Source organism: Manis javanica, chromosome 2 (assembly GCF_040802235.1).
Source record: "Manis javanica isolate MJ-LG chromosome 2, MJ_LKY, whole genome shotgun sequence".
Classification (NCBI taxonomy): Eukaryota; Metazoa; Chordata; class Mammalia; order Pholidota; family Manidae; genus Manis; species Manis javanica.
The window spans coordinates 52,277,078-52,296,733 of record NC_133157.1 but is presented as its reverse complement, the minus strand read 5'-3'; the positions used below and the strand labels follow the sequence as shown (position 1 = coordinate 52,296,733).

Genomic DNA, 19,656 nt, shown 5'->3' with positions numbered 1-19,656 from the left:
TTCTCTTTCCAGGCACATGAGAGTGAGGCGGGAGTTAGTGGGACAGAGGCAGCCTTGGAATTTGTGGCCCCAGTAAGGGGAAGGCAGGAGGGAAATAGGCCCAAGGCCTCACAGTAAACAAGGGGCTACATCCTGGGCATCTAGCTAATTCAGTGTGAGAAGCAAGGGGCTACATCCTGGGCATCTGGAGAATTCAGCCTGAAAAACAAAGGCGTCTTCCTAGCAACAAGCCCCTGCCAATCCTGTAAACATCCTTCTTTTTGGCTTTTAAACACTAGACACTAAAGCCCCAGTGGCCTCTACTCTTGGAGCCCCTCCTGTTTAGAGGGAGTCTTTTTTTCTTTCCTTTTCACTCCTCATTAAAAACTTTCCTAGTTGCTCCATGTTCTTGTCTGCTGGCCTCACTCTCTGTCACCTCCAAGAAATGATCCTGGGGAAAACAGCATCTCAGCAGGTAACAATAGGATTACATTCTCCTGCCCAGTTAGTAAGGTAAAGCTCTGTGATTCGCTTTGAACATGAATGTGTGTTACTGCCAGGCGGAATGTTTAAGAGCCATTTACACCATGCTTTCTCCCCTCTCTTATGCCAGGTGGTAGAGTCCAGCAGCCCCGGGGCCCTGTACGTGGACAATGTGGGGTAGATCTTTCACTAGCCTGAAGGAGAGACGGAGTATGAGAGGAAAATTAGCCTTTGTTGTTGTGTACATCTTCCCTCTATCGTGTAGCCTGTGAACCACTAGCAAAGGCTCACCTGCTGAGAAGGAAGCAGACACTCGGGAGAGACAGAGAAAAAAACGGTCTCAAAAGCTTTTTATTTCAAATTAAAATGCTTACTGAGGATCTCTCTCATTCCTGCCCTTGGGTGTCACAAGACACCCTTTATCCATTTAATATATATATGCCTCCTCGAGTTTTTGTTTTTTAAATTAGGACAAGTTAACTTTACTTTTTAAAACCCAAGAGTTGAAACATTCGTTTACAAATCTATTAAGCTCCTTATGCCACAGAACAAAAGAAACAAACGGGAAAGCATGGGCTACACTGAGAGAATGGCGGGGATCCAGCCCAAGTGGGGGCGTGGCAGAGACAAGAAGCCAAGTGCAGGCCGCCCCATCTCCTCTTCTCCCCAGCCCAGCTAGACTCCACTTCCTGCCTCTTTTGTCATTCTTGAAGCAAGCGACCAGGCTGCCGCCAGTGGGATGTGCACAGCTGATCTGCCCCACCTCCCACACACAACCCTCCCACTTTTTTCCCTTCAGCAGCTTGACACAAAAGAGCAAAGTGACTCAGCAGCCGTGCACTGAAGACAGCAGAGCAACAAAATGAAGTGCCTGGGTTACCGAACGACAACAAGAAAAGCCAGTCACTGGCAAGAACACCTGCTTTGTGACCAATGTTAGCTTACCCTCACTCACACAGGGAAAGGAGGGAGTGGGAGAAAGTATTTTATGCTGAATCGGCCCTGCGTGGTTCCTGCGTACCTCCTTGGATCCTCCCGAGAGGTGAAAGAGGTATAATGAGGCTGTCCCTATTTTTCAGAGGGATTAGGCAAAGTTCAGACAAGCTAAGTTGCTGGGAAAGGGGATCACACGCCACCACCTAGCCAAGTTCAGCCTCAAATACAGACCTCCTGATTCCCAGAGATCTTTTTGTCCACACGTTACACTGAATGCTGAAGATTCCCTCTTAAACTGAACATATCAGTAGCCAGTCTAAATCTCTTAAGTAGTAAACAGATTATAAAAAGGTAAAAGAGAAGTTAATCCTCCCTCAAGACAACCCTACTATCCCATTTACCTCTTCATGCCCAATGCTCAGGCAAGAACATGGCACAAGGGCCTTCACCAGTGTCTGTAAAGGTTTTAAAAAAAAAGTTACCAAGAAACAAAAATTCAAATGTACACCACACCAAAATGAAAGAACAGCAAAACAAATGCGTACATCTTTCACGTGTAGCCCAACCAGAATAAGACTGTAATCCCATCAAGGGATTTATTTGAACAACAATTTAATTGCACCCTGTGGGTAAGCCCGTTGCAACAATGTGAAGACATAAAATTCCGAGAATATCTGGCAACTTGTACATTCATCTGATAACACAGAGTATTCTGTAATATTAAGGAATGAAAAATAAAACATGTTGACTTTCAAGTTGGGATAATTTATTTGCACTTAAAAATACAACTTTTAACATGACATCTGTTTTCAAAAATGACTTAATGTTAAAAATAGGCTACAGTAACTGTTGTCTTCATGTTGAAAATTTAGATCACGTAGCACTATTAGCTTACAAATCATAGATGATAACATTAACACAAAATCAGCAAGTGATTACTCACTGGGAACAGTTTTTATATTAAAAATATCAGAAGTTCACAGTTTTCTTCTTTCTTCTCTACTTAAATTGTTAACACTTTTATAACTACAATCTATTTCACTTTCTGGTTCCAGATCCAATGCCTACTTGATCAGCAGATGGATGCCACCAACACATTCATCTTACATACAACTCACACATCTTCAATTTCTAAAAATGTTTTGCTCTGTAAAACTGTGAGGGAATGGGAAAGATAGGAAACTAAGTTCAATTATAATGAGAAGAGAAAGTGTGAGATAAGATATTGACAATTTTTACTAAAAAAACATTGAATTATAAAGTACATACAGGTAGACTGATGATTCCACAGGAAACCATACATTGATTTACGAAATCTATGGCCTTTATTTTTGTTTAATGCAAATAAAAGTGAAAAATACACATTATCAAATAATTTCAAAATCCCCCTACTTATGTCAAGGTAATATTAAGGGTATTTAGGTGACCAGATCACAAGACAGGCCTATTTGTTTGTGTGTTTTAAGGCAAAGCAACATTCCCCAAGTGATGTACCTACAAAATAAATTTGCTTTGGAAATAAATTTCAGTAATAAAATAATACTTCTCACTTATTAAATATATATATATATTTTGCCTTTACATATGATTTAGCAATTTGCATCAAAAAATTCAAGAGTTCTATGAACATTTGCAAATAAATATTTTAAAACACTAGTATATAAATGAGTCAGCTGGTATTAATTCAGGTGATTGGATGTCAACTGTTAGCAAAGGGAATAAAAATAATAAACTACTTAGTTATAAAATCTTCCCCTAACACAACATGAGAATGCAACATATTATTGAGAATTCAGGTAATTTTTCTGGACAGCACATATCAGTGAAACACATGTGTTCTCCTTATGCAAATCAAGGTACCCAATGGTACTGTTTTCTTAAGCCATTAAACCAATAGCCTAAGAGTATTGGAGTATATACTATAATCTCTCTTGTAAATGTAAATTATTCTCTTAAAACACAAATCTTTGTACAGAAAGCAACTGTCTACTATGAAGAATAAAATCACTTCAGGAAAAAGGTGAAGTAATTATTGAAAAATGTTTGAACACATTTACTATACCCCAAATTGCCACCTGGACACTTGGCTCCAATAAACATAAGAGTGAATTATAGGCATGCATGATATTCAAAGCAGGGAATGTCATCCCTTCAACTTGAGAAAGGACCTTCCAGCATTTCCAAATAATGGAATTCCTTTAAAACTTAAATGATAAGCAATATTCTTAAACATGCTCATTGTATCCAATTTCTCTGGCTAACATTTTGTTTTTTTCTAAATGATACCAAGCAAACTACCAATAATTAAAACCAATTTACTAGAAAATATTAAGTAGCAATAAAACAAAAAGCTCCCACTGAAATATGCCAGCATCCCTAATATTCATCCTTTAAATTACGTGTTTCTAAGAACTACTGGATTAACATAAAAGGTGTATTGTATATTAATATGCAACAGGTTTTACTTAATGAAGCTTGGTATTAGAGTACCTTGAGTTTTCCTATTAAATATCCGATCTATAGGCATTTGCAATCATTGTTTATTAGTTAAGCAGAGGGAGGCAGCTGCTTTGAATTTTCCATGCAAAGTCATGTTACAGTATCACTGTGCTGACACATTTGTAAACTGGACAGAAAGGGGATTGAGCTTCCTGTGAAGCTAGGTCCCCATACCCCTTTGGGATATATCAGGCCAAGAACCTGCTCAGCCTTCTGAATCCACAAAATAGTCCTTGCATCATTTCTTTCTGTAGTTACGAAGTTATAAACAGACTGGAATAGACCTCAACACCATCAAGATCAGACAGCAACTGCTCCACACAGAAGGTATTTTCTCTCATGAGAAATTCTGATGTGTCCTCTTCATTACAATTCAAGTTCAGCATTCTGAACAGCAGATGTATAACAGACAAAACTACTAACAATGGGAGGCAGGAATAGGGTTTCACGACAAGCAATCTAATACATAAAAAAGAAAATACGTAAATGGTCTAGGGGAGGCGGAACAACCTGGAGAAAAATCCTGCATTCCTTTGGAAAGGAAAGTATCAAACACTGTCTATTTAATATTAAAGCTCTTTTCTATTGTCTGTTTATTTGTGTACCTTATCAAGAAACGTCTAAAGAGATTTAAAATATGTCAATTATATATATGCATATCACCAGAGAGCATACGCATTAAAGATATTAATAGGCAACAAAAGCATAAAATATGTAACTTGAAATAAACTATCAATTCTTTCTCTAAGTGGGTAACTAGTTATCGAAAAATCTTTAAACAGTAATCTTGACCTAGCTGAGTCAATGTTGGAATATTGATAATATGAAGGGACTGAAAAGGTTCACCAAATTTTTTTAAATAACATTAATCTTAGAAAATAATTTTAACCATAAAATCTACTAACATCTTTAAGGTGAAAGTCACTTCTCTATAACTCTAACAGTTTGTGCTGTTGCATCTGAAAAAGCAAGGAATGTCTGTAAAATCAGATTAAAAGTGTCATCTTAAAAATAAGGTCTCTTAGACTAGCACACAAGGAGCTCTGGCGGTGTGGGGATGGCAGGTGGAGGAGGAATAAAGTCCGAGTGTGCCAATGATCCTGATCATATGCAGAGTAAACACAGTGAAATGACGGTTTATGGGCCCTGAAAGAAAAGAAGCAAACCTCACCTCACAGATACATAACTGAATCAAACTGACAGTGCAGCTGTGGTGACGGGGTGATCATTATCAGACAGCAAGGAAAACCCTATGACCCTGGGAGGCCTTTACTTTAAAAAGCACTGCAGCATGTGTAAACAAACGCTCCCTGACACTCAGCCTCGTTCCGACACGGGCCGCTAGCCATGTTTCAAGTGCTGGATAGCCACGTGTGTTGGGAGGCTGCCGCACCAGACAGAGCAAGACTGAGGGGAAACACCACTGTCTAAAGGATGGGGAGGAGGAGATCACTTCCCAAGATCCATTCCCAGCCCTGTGAATCACAAAATCTCAGGGCATCCAAACAATCACTCAAGTCTACAGTAACTCAGTTTGCCTAAATATGTTTGAATTTATGATTTACAAATATGGAGAGAGTAACTATGGAAAAAATAACAGAAACAAAATATCAATAATTAATCAGAGTTAATTCCAAATATTTCTCCAGTTGGCCACAAAAATCTTTTTTTAATTATTATTTTTAATGTCCAAAAGAAGAAAAGCCACCAAAAACATCAACAGATTCAATTTAAAGGAATGATTCAAAGTAAGTGTTAATATTAATCACAGTGTGATTACCTCTAAAAGTAGCTTCAAGAAAGGAAACACTTTTCTTCGGAAGGGGGAAACTTTTTTCATTATATACACCCCCTGATTGGCAGCCCTAATCAAAGACTCATAGAGTGAACCGAGAGTTCAAGTTCCAGGCCAGGCAGGCATGACAGTCACACAGCTCTGCTAAACCCACTCCCTTGCAAAAAAGGTGGGTTAAACTATTAAAGTGTTTCAATGATTAAAAATCTTCTTTAACACTGCTTAATCTAGAATTTATCTCCCTACCATTTCTACCTATTTATAGAAGGGACTGAGTCAACAATCTTCTTTTTCCAAGGTAACTTGGGACCCTCTTATACCCAGGAGAAGCATAGAAACATTAAAATATATATCCATATAAAAGCTGACGTAGTTATTCTTCCATTAATCTTTGATTGTCAAGCTGAAATCATGCCTTCCTTGTCATCCGTGCTACAAAGCATAACCTCTACTTGAGTCTATAATTCTTACAGCACCAATCAGAACCCTTGCTCTTGATTTTTTTTTAAAAAGGCAATTATACCAAGAAGTATACAAATTACACAAACTGTCAAGACACATTGGCAGCTCAACCTCACCACATATGCCCCTCAAAACAGCAGATAAAACATTGTCACTTCAGTATTCATTCTTCACAAAAAGAATACTGAATCACTAACTCCAAAAATGCATTATTAGCTGATGTCACAAGAAATTGTTAACACCACAGTATTGAATATGGCAGGAAACATAAATATGTGTAGCATTAATGACACTGTAGCACTTCAAAATCAATTGGATAGATTATTCATATCACCAGTAACTCTAAACAGAATAGAAATTTAAAAAAACAAATGAGAAATTTAAATGGAAGATGTGAATTTCTTTTGTATTTGTTTGGTAATACAGAGTTAAAATAAAATAGAAATAACCATTATTAGCTTAAATTGTTTTCATTTTATATCAAAAAGAGAATTTTTTCTGAATTTTGTTCTGACTTGCAGCTTCTCACAAAAAAATATGGGTATTTATACTTTAAAAGAATGCTGCTGAAGTTCTAAGAAATTTATAAATATTCCTAACTTATATACAAAATAATTATTAAACACATTTTCCACTATTAACTGTAATGAGAGTTCATCTTTGTCTGGACCTAAAGTTATATAATTTCTATTAATACCACATATTAAGATCTACCACTATATTATCTGAAGGGGTGGATTCTGACTTGAGTTGCATTAATCAGTTTCCTTTGGAAATATCCTCAGTCCTAGTCAAGAATTAGTACCTTAAAGAAAACAAGGCCAATACCTTCTGGGTGCAGGTTCATATAGCAGAGAATAAATAGCAAGGAGCAAATTCATAATCTGGGCTATTGTCAGAGCCAAACACATGAATAAATTTAAAGGTTTTAAATTTCCAGGCTTCTTTCATTTTACATCAGAGACCAGACTCACCCCATACTTCTGTGCCTATATTGCAATTAGTGTATAAAAACAATGATTATTACAATTCATATTCATACAGCCTTTCACAGTTTACAAAAAGCTATGATCTAATTGGGCCCTCTCAAGCACCAAGCACTCTGTTGCTATCCCCACTGGGGAAACTGAGTCCCAGAAAGGGTGAACGACTTACTCTATGTTGAGGAACTAAAGCAGATGGGCTTCCACCTCCCAGTCTGGGACTGTTTCTGTTAAACTGCAGGGGCATCCACAACAAGTTATTCTTCAACATAGATACAGAAATAGGACAAAACCCTGATTCATGAATTCAGGAATTGTTTTTCCTCATTCTGGATACAATCATGTCCTTAACCGTAGCACATACATATTGAGGACTAGGGGAGGGGACGGCAGATAGTGATGATTGCAAAAAAGAATATACACTAAGTGGGAATGATCTGGGGTAAACATTTTAACGTGTTTGCTGAAAATAAATACCGAATACAGAGACTCACAGTTAAAAAACTGAAAGAGACCTTGAAAGTCATCTGTGTTTCTATTGCACAGATGAGGAAACTATGCCGATACACAGAGCAGGGGGCTCCCAAAGCAACACCCTGGCAATTGCTACCTGGTAGCAGAGTCAGGGCCATAGAGTTGGACTCTCTTCTGCTCTGTGCCAATTGTGTTTCCCAATTAAAGGACTAAGCACAGTCCAGGTATTTATAAGGAACCATCACAGTGCTCAAGAGATTAGAAAATTAGATCTTAATCACCAACATCATAGTGCAAAAATTATTGATATTTTACATATCATTTAAAGCAGCAGGAAGCTTTACTTTGCTTCTTATAAGAAAAATTACTAATGTACCTCGACATTCATTTCTAAGGTTGAGGATAATTTCTAGAATATAACTTTTTCTGCCCCTTAGATACAAAGTTTTTTAATTTTGTCACTATAATAGACTTAAATACATTCAAAGACAGAATAGTCTCTCAAAAATGTCACCACTTTTAACTTACATGAAGAATAAAAAACCAAAACAATATTTTGTCATCTTTTCCAGATATAGGTCTTTTCAACCAGCTAACACATTATCCCATCCCTATTCACACCCACTGCCTGTCTTTTTCAGGAGTCTTCAAAAGATTATTGTTAAGCTATTTTGAATATAGATTTTATTTCCCCTTTTAAATTTAAATACTAGACAACAAAGTATCTCTTAAGTTTAACTGACCACCAAATCTAAAACTGGCTCATCTTGTAAGCCATTTTGCTACTTAAACATCAATTTCCACATTAAAAAAATTAATAACCTAATTAGACTTTATTGTACCTGTGTGTCCTTTAAAAGGCTTCTTCACCCTCCAGGTCAAAACTAATATGAAATTCTTTCTGGAGATGCAAAATATAAGAATTTTCTAGATAGTGTTGAACAACATTACACAGGGAAAAAAAATCATACAGACCAACAGTAAACCACACAGATGATAGAAAATATTGACAATAAAATTAGTTTTTCATCTCTCATTCACAAGATCACTTTTCCACTTTAGTATGTCTAATCTATAGCACATGCCGGTGCTGAGGGAAAATTCCATCCATCTTGTTCTAATCAATCTGAGGAAGGTTTTTTCCAGAGGTGAAGGGCTGCCTGAATTCTGAAGTGTAGCCTGGACTCCATGGAGTAGTCTTTGTAGTTGTTTCTAAAGACAATAATGATAAAATTGTGAAGTCAAAATTCCTGTGTATTCCAAGTCTTCACCACCATTCTCCCTTTCCTCTTATCTTCATTCCTTATTTGCTTTCAAACTTGAATACGCATAACAGTGGATCTTGTCAAAATGTAGATTCTGGCCCTGCAAGGGGAGGAGGGTAGCAATATTCTGTATTTCTAGAAGCTTCCTGGTGGTGATCTAAAAGTCATACTTGGTAAGCCAAGTTCTATTTAATTACCAAGCCATTCACAAACCCGGCAAAAAGGTATGAAGAGGATTTAACAAATTTTGTGAACTCTTCCTAAATAGTGGACCTTTTCTAAACTTGAAACTTTAAGGCAGCTTTGTATAAGCAAGGGGAACATGATCAATCACTACCACCCCCCCCAAAAAAAATTATCTTGAAACTCTCATGAAACAACAACTACAACAAAGACATCAGGATTACTTGGTGACACCAGAATTACTCCAGTTCTCATGGGCAAAAATCAACGGTGTGGCCAATAATTACTGGTTGCAATGTCAGAAGGGGCCACAGAAATCCACAGATCAGTTAAACGCTTTCTGTACTTAGATCATTCATGTTGACTTCTCTCTGCTAGAATTGTGAAGAATCAGCAAAATGGGATGGCTTCTCCTTGGGCATGCTGCCTTCATACACCGCCTTGGCCCAGGATGAGCTGTACCTTCTTTCTTTACAATCATTCATTCCTTTCTACAGCTCTTCATTCTAGTGGCCACTTACTGGTAACTTTGATTAGGATTACTGTTCATAAGCTAAACTAACATCTTATTGGAGTTTACCAAAGGATATAATTGAGTGTTTTCCTAAATGTTTGGCCACTAATTGTGGCAACTTTGTATAGCTCCTACTACATAAGGGAAATTGCAGACAATTAACAGTCTTGAAGTTACTGGGAAGTCTGTTTTAGTTGGCATCATCAGTTCTGATTTGAGTTAGTGGTGACCTTTGATTGCTGATGGTCTTGCTTTTTAGTAGCTTTTTTATTTTCATCATTATAAGTTTGTCTTAGTGGCCAATGTCCAAAGAATGAATACTTGGAATAATGGTATTTATAGTCCTTAATTTTCCAATTGCTAGATTTGAAGATACATACATGTCAGTTGATACATGCATCATTCTCTCACAAATTAAAAATGACTGTTATCTTACTTCCTTTAAAAAAAAGAAGCAGCTTCTCTTGGCTCTACCATGTCCCTGAAGCTTCCCCGTTTCGGTGCTTTATCCTGAAAGAGCTGGCTGAAGTAGCTGACTCTACTTTCTCACCTCACTTATCAAGGTCACCGATGATCTTCATGCTGCAAGATTCAGCAGCCACTTCTCTAGTCTCACCTTGCTTGACCTCTCAGCAGTCATCTTCACACCTGACCACTCTCTTTTTTCTGAAAAACTTTGTTCACTTGGCTTTCCTGGATGTCTTCCTAATTCACTGTCTACTTCTTAATCTGATTGTTTGATCTCTAAAATGATGGTATATCCCAAGGCTCTGTGCTGGGCCTCTTTCTCCAGCTCTGGTTTTCCCCAAAAATGAACTTATCAAGTATCATGGCTTTAAATATCACTATGTCCTTGTGACGTTGAAATCTCTACATTCGGCCTTGACCTTTCCACTGAATTCCATGCTTGTCTGTTTAACTGCCAATCTACCATCTCCACTAGGTACACAATAGGTACCTCAAAATATCATGGTCCAAACGAAGTTATGTTTTTCCACACAAAACCTGTTTCTCTAAGTATTCCCCATTTCAGTAAAAAGCGGCAATACTGACCTTTTGATGCGACCCCCCCCAGTCTAAAGTTTACCTAGCTGTGGCTTTAGCCAGGAATGCTCCTAACTCAGTCTCCTGGTGACTGATCTTGTCAGAACTGGCTTTAGTTACGCCAATCTCCACTACAATATCACCTCCTCAAAGAAACCTTCCAAAATCAACTGAATCTAAAGTAACACCCAAGTACTCTGCATCATATTATAAATCTCAGCAAAGCATATATCACTACTATTTCTCTTCTTTGTTTATTCAAATCTTTCTGCAACTAAGAAAGCAGAAACACTTCCTGCTTATGTACAGTTGTCTGTCTACAGCCCTTACTAGTGTCTGGCACATAACAGGTGCTCAGTGAATATTTGCTGAATTTGAGTAAATGAACAAACAAATGAGCTACTATAGATTTCTTCACTGCAAGAAGCATTCAAGGCAAGCAGACCACAGAGTTTTTGTCCCTACTACATGAGCCATGATCATAAGTCTGAGAGCCCTCTTCTAGCAGAAATGATAAAGTACTTTGAAATTACCACAGGAGACAGAAGAGAGAGTGAGGGAGAGATTCAAAGGGCTTCCTCACTTCAGTGGCTCTTCAAGGAAATGAGAGACAATGTTGAATACATGAAGGGTCAGCAAATTTTGAGCAAAATTATGGCCAGATCCAGACACACCCATTTCTTAACACATTGTCTTCTATGGTATAGAAGATGGCTATACCATTGAGTAGTTGCAATGGAGGCCTTATACTGTAAAACCAAAAATAGTTACTATCTGGTGCTTCCCAGAAAAAGTTTGCTGCCCCCCAATATAGAAGAGAATAGGTTAGGAAGCTGTCATACAGATGCCCAAAACTGCAACATCTATCACAGGACCAGGCATTAAGAAGGTTGGAAATAGCATAATTACAGCAAAAGCCGTAAGCATAAAGTAAGGTAAGTTAGCAAAGGTAACCTTACCACTAAATTTTCATGACTGTTTTAACTTTTAAGTATATAATATTACCATTGTTGTTATAATAGTATAGATATTTTTGACTTCATAACAATCAAGGAAAAGCTGCCATCATCACTTACCTTGCAGTTTCTAGGACCTTTATAGCCTTGTCAATTTCCCCTTGGCTTTTGTACAAATGTGCCAACTCGAACAGAGTAAATGGCACTAGGTAGTGGTCATACTTCAGTAGCTTTTCACTAAAAGAGTAAATGAAAAGCAATTAAGAACAAAAAATGTATCATTCATTTTTAACATATATATTTTCCCCATTCCTCAGAAATCAGGAGCAGCACTAAGCCTATTATAAGAGAAAAGCTGTCATATAATCAAAGAATCTAATAAACTGTGGCAATAAAGAACACACTTTACTATATTAATCTTTTACTTTATCCCTTAATCTAAATCCAGCACTGAGGACTGTTTACTGCCTATTAGGTAAATGAAAGCACACGGATCTTCAAAGATTAACCCTGGAAAGAACAAAGTCTTATTCTAAACTTACGTATTCAGGAAATGACTCCATTCAGAAGTAAAACACTCTATGACTTTTGACTAAGATCCAATGCCCTTTGTATCATTAAGTCTTATAATGCTAAAAAATCTCAGTAGAGAAATGGTCAGTACTTCTGTTTTCAGCAATATTATGAAAACTCTCACTACAAAATATCTAGCAGCACTAAAAAAAAAAAAAAAACATATGAATAACACCCTTCCAAATGCATAGCTCAGATCACAGAACATAAGAAAAACTCTCAAGCTGAAACTAAACAAAGCACAACTCTCAGTGTGATGCCAAAGCAGAGGTAAGGTCTGCTTCAGTATCAATCATCCAGAGCTCTGTGTCTCAATGACCCTGCAGGAGATGAAGCCTTGAACCCACATAAAGCAGGGAGCCAGGACTGAGACCCTATATCACCAGAGAAAGGATGAATTAGAAATAAATATTAATTAAAATGTTAATTAAAAATATTAATTAAAAAATATAATTAAAATAAATAATTAATTTTAAAAACCTCACTGGCATAGGAGGAAGACAAGGGCAGTTTGCTCCTTGACCTGCACTCTAGGTAGGGGAATAAAAACATACTCCTTAGGAAATTAATAATAACAGGCCTGCCCTCACACGAATTTGCACTTCAAATTTACATTGCCCAAATGATCCAAGAATCTCTAAGCAATGAAATTAGCATGCATGTGCACCTGGATAAGCAAAGGCTTTGGGGGCACCTGGCAGAAATAAAAGAAAAATCACTTTTGAGAGACTCTTCCTCAACTGTAGCTTCATAGGCATCTCAAGCTAAAGCGCCGCTGAAGGCGAGCTCACAATCCACAATTATAAAACACATGAGGAAGCAATTCACTACAGAGTCAATGAACACATAAATAGCACAAGCAGGTCATCCTTTTGATCTGTGTAAAAACACCAATAAAATAGAACTGAATGGATGTTTCTTTAACATGTTTACTAAAAATACTATGTCGCTTATTTGGGAAACAGACGTGGTGTCTTGCACCTTCTTAAGAGGACACCAGTCCTCCTATATGCCCTGATAAAACACTGTCAGAAAGAAGGGGGTGAGTGGTCATACCTGGAAAGGCACCTGATATGGAACAGAGCGTGTCAACGGACAGTCTGTGTCTGTGACCTATTCCACCTATAGTGTTCTCAAAAAATTTAAGCCAATATATGAAAATTGGTAGGTTTTTATAGAAAATCAAGATTCCAGGTATTCATGAAAAAACCGTAGAACTATTGCTATTGAGCCTACATCAAACAGAGCAAGAAAGGGCATTTGCATTATTTACAGAGAACACATGATCTTCTAGATCCACACTGCCCACCAATTCCTATTCCTGCCATTGCTCAGTAAGGCTACTTGTTTGTCCCCTGTAGGTATCTACATCTGTGACTCCAGATACAGAGAAGAGGGCCAGGTATCAGAGCCGTGACTCAACTCTCTGTTTAGCAGAGCAGGACATCATCACCAATGCTCCTGGGAAAACAAACAAAGCCTCATTCGTATACCAAAGGATGGCCCTTTGCCAAAGAAAGCAGTTATAGTGTTCATCACATGACTTTCTTCCCTGCCAAATTATTATCACAATGATGAAAAGAAAGTCTGTTTACTCAACTTTGAATCCCCAGGATCCAGCACAGTCTCTGGCAATCATGGGTGCTCAAATATCATGGAATAAATGAATGGAAAAACAAATGCATGCATCAAAAGGTTATCAGAGGTTCAGTATACCACTGCCACAGTTCCGCCTGGCCATTAATTTTTGCGTATCTCCTTTAAACACCAAGTGGATATGATAATGCCATGTTCCACTTAGATTATAATTTTGTTCTCAAAATACAAAGAAAACACTTTCTGGCAACACCAAGTAAAAGGTTAGCAGCAGGAGATAAAAGTACCACTTTTCATAGTTAATTCCCCAAAAGCCACAACAGGTACTCGGGTTGGTTTCCTTGTTGGTTTTTACCTTTGGACAACGTGGTTGAAACACAACTCTGCCTGCAAGGGCCGCTGTAGGTTCTTCAGGCAGCATCCCTTCAGCAACTTCACTAAGCACTCGTCATCTACAGAGTAGTCACTCAAGTCTTAAGCAAAACAAACACACAAAATGACATAAAAAAAGAAAAACTTAAAAAAAATCCTAATTAAGAGGAAGAACCAGCAGCTATTTGTTTTTTCAGAGGAATCATTTTAAAAGATGGAAAATATTTTTAGCATTTGTTAAGCCTCACTAAATAAAACACAATTAAAATACTTTAAATTAAAAGAATGAGTTTACCACATTGACACACCATTTTATTAAGGGGTTCATTCTATCCAATTAAGTTTTTTTCAGTTGCTCATACTTGACCTTAGATGTAATACATACACAACCTTAGATGTAGTAATAGGAAATCTGAACTCTAAATAAAGTAAGAGCTTTATTAATTCTATAAAAGGCAAAGCCATAAGGAGCAAGAAGGCTACCTCCTCCTGTGGTTCTGGCTTCTAACTGTGCTGGCTTCATGAACAAGAGGATAACACTTCCATATGGAGAGGCAGATGGCTTTCTACCCATTAAAAATTCAGGAATTAGAATACCCTCTCTAGATCACTATGTTTACAACTTACCAATTCTCTCAGGTTATGTTCTTTTGGGGGAAATTATGTCATAAAATTAAGACAAAATGGTTCTGAAGTACATGAAAGGTACCTAAAATCCTCACACTTTCCAACGCTTGAGGCTAATGTAAAGGTTTTTCTTTCACCACTTTTTCCCTTTTGAAAATGACTCTTCCCCTTCTACAGCCCAAGGCTATAGAATATTAAACAGAAGGAGCCATATGATGTGTGACATCAATCTGACAAAGGTAGCCATTTCACATCTACCACGTTTGAATTTTGGTGCAACTAAGAAGTCATCCCCAGAGAGACTGGTAAGTTACACCTTTCAGGGTAGGACCACACAGGGGTCGAGGGAGCAGCAAACCAAACTAATGAGGCCCTGGGAGACCCTCACATGGAAATCCTCCTGCTTTCAGTACAAACCCCAGAAATCCCCATTAATCCATGCTGATGTTTTAGTTAGTAAATTGCTTGTCTATGGGAGGTTAAGAATGTTACTTAACCACCTAGAAGGGGGTCACTTTATTTCTAAGTGCTGACAACAGCTGATATTTGCTTCTTACTTCCAAGCTCTGATGGGTCATTCACCAAGAAAATCACAGATATCAGTACCCCTTACCTTTCCCATTACTTAAGGACCATTTTTCTACCAATGTGTATACACACACACATTTATGCTTCTATAGATGCTCACTGAAATACACATGCAAGAAGCAGTATCTTCCCCAAGCTTAGAACCACACCCCTACGGATCCATGCCAGATACTGGTATTTAGTATCATTTCTGCGCATTTTATTGAGTTTTGTGCAGCATGTTTGTGACAGTTTGTGTTGTCCAGTGAACAATGATTTTGCTGAGGAACAGATGTAACACCATGCTAAGTCCAAGTACCTGAAAAGGCACACTTAGCTTTTATTTAGATCATGAGTTGGAGATGTGGGAAATGGGTTCAAAAAAAGCACACGCCTCCAAAAGCAGAACCAGTATGTCCTCAGACCACAGGGCACTTACCTGCCAGACGCTGACCCTCCCTTACAATAGGAAGGCTGTATCATGAGTGTCAACACCATGGGGGTTCACGGACGAACACTTCAACACATGGCCCCCATTTCACATTCCAAGAAAATTATACAATAATGTTGCCAAAGCACACTTTCATCACAAAAGCTCTGAACTTGATGAATAATAAACCAAATGGCCAGTTGAAGGAAAAGGAAGCTGGAGGCTCATATGCAAAAATGCTGATGTTGAACTTCTTAGAAACCAGTTGAAATGTACCAAAGGAAAAACATGAAAACAGATCTCTGAAGTGTAAAGCCATAAAGTCAACAAACACTTCCCCTTTTATGTAGCTCAGATAACGTTCACTCTATAATGTCATCAAGCAAATCAACTGCAGCAAACGCTTACAGAACTACTGTACAACTTCTGGCTACCCGTGGAATTTAGTTAGATTTCAAATGAAACACTAATAGCAAACACTGATCCCAGTCATATTACTAAGTGTTTTTCTCTCCTTTAACTGTGTTCTCCCCTTTGCATCCAGCAACCAGCCTTACATGCTATGGCATTGTCAGAGCAGAACACCAACTGTCCTCTACCATCTTCTACTTTAGAAACACTTGCCAAAGACACGAAAGGCAGGGGAGGGACACTCAAGTCCCTTCAGGTTAACATTCACTCTATTTCCGACTTTGGATTTTTTTTCCCCCCTCATTCTGAAGGAGAGGAGCTTAATTACTAAAAGGTCACAACAGCTGGGGATGGGCAGGGGGGAGGAAACTGTAATCTTCCTGCATAACACAATGAACCTGGAAGGGACCTTCATAAATTTCATGTACAACATCTGGCAAAGGTGATCTTCAGAAAAGAAGCCAGATTTTTCCTCCAGGGGAACACATACAAAGAATTGTATGAAGTACAGTATGTCTGTCTATGCTTCCCCCAACCCAGTTTAAATGTGTCTAAAGGCTATCATCTCAATACGTCATTAAAAAAGGAATGGGGAAACCAGCATGGTTTTCCAAACCCCTACTGTATTTTACATGCATAGTCTGATAAACCTATTACTCCTGTACTTCCTCCCCCAGCCAAAGGGGAGGGCAAAAGCAACTCAGGTGTTGGGAACGAAGAACCTGCTCAAATTGAGGAAAACCCAGTGGTCCTTCAGGACTTCTTAATACACAAAGTCCTGCTCTCTGGTGGTTAGTCTGTACTACAAAAGATGGACACTCAAACATCAGAATTTATGCTATGGAACCAAAGCCTTTATCTTTGTAGGAACACAGAAGAAAAAAGCTGGTCTAATTTTCTGGGGTACAAAACACCATAATGAATATTTTCATTTAATAAAAGGAAGTTTTCCTTTACCTTCCAGTTTTCACATATCCATTTATTTTGAAACATTCAAGTTTCCATTTTATTTGTGGCTATGTGGGTCTAATTATAGGTAGTCCCCTCAGTGGCAGGAATAATCCTTTCTCTGCCAATCATAATTCTTTATCTCATATTGAAAAAATCTAAGAGTGTTCAAATGAGCAAATTAATTATAAGTGGCCAAATTAGTTGAACAAAAATGAACACTAGTAAATTTATTCAAAAACCAAGTGGATTTTTATTGTTCATTTTGTAAAATCTCATTTTTTAAGATGAACTGTCATGGAGTTTCATTTCATTTAAACTTCAAAACGATGTGACCTTATGTTGACTTTCCACTCAAATCAAAATGAAATATTTTTTCTTTTTGAAAATATTTAGAATTAAAAATAGTAAAGATCACCTCATACCCATTAGGATGGCTACGACAGAAATAAACAAACAGGAAATTATGAGTGTTGGCAAGGATGTGGAGAACCTGGAACTCTTGGGCATTGTTCTTGGGAATGTAAGATGGTGCAGCCATTATAGAAAAGAGTTTCGCAGTTGCTCAATAACCTAAAAATAGAAATGCCATATGATTCAGCAATTCTGCTTCAGGGAATGTATCTAATATAATTAAAAGCAGGGTCTCAAAAAACTATTTTCATACCCACATTCATAGAGGTATTATTCACAGTAGCCAAATCAACCCAAAAATGAATCAAAGAATGAACAGATTCAAAAATGTGGTATATATATCCAATGGAATGTCATGCAGTCTTAGAAAAGGGCAATTCTGATACATGCTACAACATGGAGTTACTTTGCGGACATCATGCTAAGTGAAGTACGCTAGTCACAAAAAGAAAAACACTGTATGATTCCACTTACATGAAGTCTCAAGTAGTCAAATTCACAGTGACAAAAAGTAGAATAGTAGCTGCCAAGGGCTGGGAGGAGGGGTAAATGGGGAGTTGTTTTATGAGTATGAAAAAGTTCTGGAGACTGGTTTCACAACCATGTGAATGTACTTAACACTACTGTACAGTTTAAAATAGTTCACCATGTAAATGTTATGTGATGTGCAATTTACTACAGTTAAAAAGATGTAACTGTAAAAAAAAAATAGTAAGGGAGATTATCCCAACTCTATACGAGTAAAGAAATGTTAGTGATGGAACATCTAGATGGAACAAAGTCTGAAATGCTGTATAGTGAGACTGTCACCTGTACTCACACATGGGTTCCTTTGATTGTTCAGCAGTACAAACTTTGGACTTTTCTTTTTGATCCCAGTTTCTTGAGCCTTCTTATTTACTTGTCACAAAAATCAAAAGGAATTATCAGCCCATGAAGATGAGTAACTTGGTGGTCTGGCTAATTTACCTAAGCTCCAGCTCATAAGGGGTTGAAATATTACAACATTTTTGCAAAAAAGAGTGAAAAAACGTGGCTAGGAAGAATCAATATCATCAAAATGGCCATCCTGCCCAAAGCAATATACAGATTTGATGCAATCCCTCTCAAATTACCAGCAACATTCTTCAATGAATTGGAACAAATAATTCAAAAATTCATATGGAAATACCAAAGACCTCAAATAGCCAAAGCAATCCTGAGAAAGAAGAATAAAGTAGGGGGGATCTCACTCCCCAACTTCAAGCTCTACTATAAAGCCATAGTAATCAAGACAATTTGGTACTGGCACAAGAACAGAGCCACAGACCAGTGGAACAGACTAGAGACTCCAGACATTAACCCAAACATATATGGTCAACTAATATTTGATAAAGGAGCCATGGACATACAATGGCGAAATGACAATCTCTTCAACAGATGGTGCTGGCAAAACTAGACAGCTACATGTAGGAGAATGCAACTGGACCATTGTCTAACCCCATATACAAAAGTAAATTCAAAATGGATCAAAGACCTGAATGTAAGTCATGAAACCATTAAACTCATGGAAAAAAACATAGGCAAAAACCTCTTAGACATAAACATGAGTGACCTCTTCTTGAACATATCTCCCTGGGCAAGGAAAACAACAGCAAAAATGAGCAAGTGGGACTACATTAAGCTGAAAAGCTTCTGTACAGCAAAAGACACCATCAATAGAACAAAAAGGAACCCTACAGTATGGGAGAATATATTTGTAAATGACAGATCCGATAAAGGCTTGACGTCCAAAATATATAAAGAGCTCACACGCATCAACAAACAAAAATCAAATAATCCAATTAAAAAAATGGGCAGAGGAACTGGACAGTCCTCCAAAAAAGAAATACAGATGGCCAAGAGACATATGAAAAGATGCTCCACATCGCTAATTATCAGAGAAATGCAAATTAAAACTACAATGAGGTATCACCTCACACCAGTAAGGATGGCTACCATCCAAAAGACAAACAACAACAAATGTTGGAGAGGCTGTGGAGAAAGGGGAACCCTCCTACACTGCTGGTGGGAATGTAAATTAGTTCAACCATTGTGGAAAGCAGTATGGAGGTTCATCAAAATGCTTAAAACAGACTTACCATTTGACCCAGGAATTCCACTCCT

The 19,656-nt window shown here is 37.7% G+C and overlaps 1 protein-coding gene across 7 annotated transcripts in view; it reads right to left on the bottom strand.

Annotated features, from left to right (window-relative positions):
- Positions 1–2,142: 2,142 nt before the first annotated feature.
- Positions 2,143–19,656, bottom strand: part of TTC39B (tetratricopeptide repeat domain 39B) — a 125,768-nt gene continuing 108,254 nt past the window's right edge. For 5 of the 7 annotated variants that reach the window (XM_037018645.2, XM_037018647.2, XM_037018648.2 and 2 more), the window contains 3 exons: positions 14,098–14,215; positions 11,694–11,810; positions 2,143–8,823 (listed from right to left, as the gene is read on the bottom strand). In XM_037018645.2, coding sequence (XP_036874540.1) covers positions 8,733–8,823; positions 11,694–11,810; positions 14,098–14,215 — 326 coding nt within the window. In that variant the 3' untranslated portion in view covers positions 2,143–8,732. The other 2 variants (XM_073228483.1, XM_037018646.2) reach the window with 2 other exon arrangements.